Source organism: Echinops telfairi, unplaced genomic scaffold (genome assembly GCF_000313985.2).
Source record: "Echinops telfairi isolate 266 unplaced genomic scaffold, ASM31398v2 ScPeMD7_3;HRSCAF=10, whole genome shotgun sequence".
NCBI classification, from domain to species: Eukaryota; Metazoa; Chordata; class Mammalia; order Afrosoricida; family Tenrecidae; genus Echinops; species Echinops telfairi.
This window is the reverse complement of record NW_022103899.1, coordinates 45,851,368-45,854,388: the sequence shown is the minus strand read 5'-3', so window position 1 is coordinate 45,854,388 and position 3,021 is coordinate 45,851,368. Positions and strand designations below refer to the sequence as shown.

General features: G+C 61.0%; 1 protein-coding gene across 1 annotated transcript in view; it reads right to left on the bottom strand.

Moving 5' to 3' along the window:
* DES (desmin) overlaps positions 1–1,290 on the bottom strand; it is a 7,186-nt gene extending 5,896 nt beyond the window's left edge. Inside the window, exon 1 of the mRNA XM_004701627.2 lies at positions 644–1,290. Within this exon, the coding sequence (XP_004701684.1) occupies positions 644–1,224 (581 nt within the window). The 5' untranslated portion in view covers positions 1,225–1,290. The remainder of the gene's footprint in view (positions 1–643) is intronic.
* Positions 1,291–3,021: the final 1,731 nt, after the last annotated feature.

The window sequence follows — 3,021 nt, the reverse complement described above, 5'->3', positions numbered from 1 at the left end:
CCCCGTGGGGGGAGTGGCCCAGTCTGTCCTGGAGCCACACCCTCCTCGAAGTCTATGTCCCTAGCAGCCCGTGACCTTCCCAGGGTTAGGAAGTCAGTCTATTTTATCCACTTCTTGTGTGTTGCTGGTTCCGAGCCCCGGCTGGCTCAGGAGTGTTTGTGACCTGGGAAGCCTACAGGGAGTTTGTCCCCCGCTTTGTAAGAGGCAAGGCCCCAAGGGCAGGCCTGGCTTGGTCCCTTTCTGTCCTGGGCCAGCACGAATTCTAACTCTGCAGTCCTGACCGGTCTGTATCCCTCCTCGCCCGACTTATCAGGCTGCACCTGGTAAAATGGCACCACAGACATGGTCTGGCTCCCAGGGCCTGTCACAGAGGGTCAGAGAGCTCCTGCTGGGACCCCTGGCTCCTCCAAGGACACCAACTGCCCTGCCTCCTCCAACCCTCCTCCATCCTCCAGCCTGCCCCCCTTCAGTGGTGCGCAAGGTGCTCCAAGCCTCCCAGGTCCAGCCAAGGCCTCCCCAGGAAAAGGCCTCCCTGGTGGGAGGAAGGCCCAGGGGAGGGTCCCGTGGGCACCCCCACCCCCACCACTGGGTGGGCGCTGCCTGCCAGGCCTCGCCCTCCCCGCCCTACCCCTCGGGTCCTCACTTGGCCTTGAGGCGCTGCAGGTCATCAATGAGGTTGTCCCGCTCGACGTCGACGCGCGCGCGCTGGTTGGTGAGCACGTCCACCTGGCGCCGCAGCTCCCGCAGCTCCTCCTCGTAGAGCTCGGCCACGCGCGTGGGCTCGCGGCCCTTGAGGCGGCCGACCTCGGCGGCGAGCGCCGCGTTCTGCTGCTCCAGGAAGCGCACCTTCTCGATGTAACTGGCGAAGCGGTCGTTGAGCTCTTGCAGTTCCACCTTCTCGTTGGTGCGCGTCGTCAGAAACTCCTGGTTGACGGCGTCGGCCAGCGAGAAGTCCAGCAGCTCGCCCCCGCCGTAGGACGAAGGCCCGCGGGCGGTGCCCAGCCGGCTGGCCCGCAGCGAGCCCAGCCCGCCAGCCCCGCCGGCCGAGCGCGACACCTGGTAGACGCGCGAGGTCACCGAGCTGGAGGAGCCCTTAGAGCCGAAGCCCGCGCGTGGGAAGACGGGCGAGCCTAGCGGGGAGCCCATCGGGAAGGCAGGCGCACCCCCGAAGGTGCGGCGGTAGGAGGAGGACACGCGCTGGCTGGACGAGTAGGCCTGGCTCATGGTGGCGGCAGGCGGGCGGCGAGGCTGGGCCAAGGCTGGAGAGAGCTGCTGTGGCCGGTGGCGGCGAGGGGAGACGGGGCCCCTGGCTGGCCGCTGTATTTGTATCCTGACATCAGTCCCCAGCCCCTCCTCCGACAGCTGCAGGATCCCGCTGTGTCCTGCCAGGAAAGGGCGGGGCGCCGGAGAGGCCAGCTCCCCCTCAGCGGCCTGCACCCTAGCGGGAGGGGGAGCCACCCACTAGGAGGGTCAAAGGTGGGCAGGCCTGCCTGCTGGCCACGGTCTCATGTGGACAGCTCAGGCTGGTGGGAGTGGGGGTAGGGGGTGCTTCTGGCAGCCCTCTGGGATCTGCCTTATCTTGGAGTGAGGGGGTGTGCCCCCCTGGTGAATCCTGAGTGGGTCCACCATTTAGTGAGAGGGCCTCCTTTTTTCTTCTCTCCAAGGAGAGACTTTGGATCATTTTCTGCCCGAACACACATGTCCTGTTTCCAAGGAAGGCCCCAGACCCCCAGCCCAGCTAAAGACTAGCAGGGAGTTTGCCAAGACCAGAGGCCGCCACATGGTGTGCAAGGGTCTCTAGGCAGGGTGGGTGGGAGCGTGCTGGGCCAGCAGAGAACAATGCTGCCAGAGAGACTAACAGGACCCTCAGCCTCAATTTACACACACACACACACACACACACACACACACACACACTATAAGCCACAGGGTAGTTTCCAGAGCTTCTGCTCTGCTCACAGCTTCCAGTTGTATGGTGTACCCCACCCCCACCCTACTACCCTCCTCTACCTTCTGGGGTCCCCTCAGCCCCCACCCTGATCCATCCCCCTACTCACACCACCCACACCCCCACACTCCAGGGCTTTGTGTTTTGTCAGGAGCTGCATGTCACCCCAGCCATTTCCCTGACAGCAGCAGCTGCCAACCCAAAATACCAGAGTGGTATTTATAGAGAACGCATCAGTTGGTCAAGGAAGCAGGCAGACAGGAGTTGACTCGGATGGGGGTCAGGTACCTCAGGCAGCATGGGTGTCCTCCGAGCAATGGAGGGAAGACTTGAGGTGACAGCCACTTACCTCTCGATGCCTCAGGTCCCCCGCAGACAGGGAGCCCCAAAGCACATGGCCATCCATCCCATCATACCCTTCATACAAGGTGCCCTTGGCTCCTGAGGACATTCACACGTCCCCAGGGACACAGCCACATCTCCACACCTCCACCTGGCACCCTCAAGGGCCCTGCTTACGCCTGACCCTTTTGGAATGCAAACCCTGGAAACTCCCTGGGGATTAGGGGCTGGAGCTGGGCCAACCCCAACTCTGTCCTCCCCACCCAGGGCCGTCGTGGGCAGTGGGGTCCTTCACTTCCCTGACCTTCAATGTCCTCAGCTAGTCAACGTGGATGGCCAGCCTTGCCGTGCCTACACTGTAGGCATTTGAAGAGGTGCACGGAACAGTAATCCAAGTAATGATAATAATAATAATAATAATAATAATAATGCTCATATTGAACATCTAGAGTTCCTACCACTAACTGAAAGGTTGGAGGTTCGTTTTCACACATAAGCACTGCAGAAGAAAGCTCTGGTGCTGTATTTGGGGAAAATCAACCACAGAGAAACCCTACAGAGCAAGCATCTAATCCTACTCAGGGTCACTGTGATCCAAATCCACTTTGTGACATCACCGAGAATTGAGCCCCTCTTGTGTGCCACTCTGCTCAGTCCCACATATACCCCATCCCAAATTCTCCATCAACCCCGTGAAGTAGGCACTAGTGTCACCCCAATTGCTAGCTAAG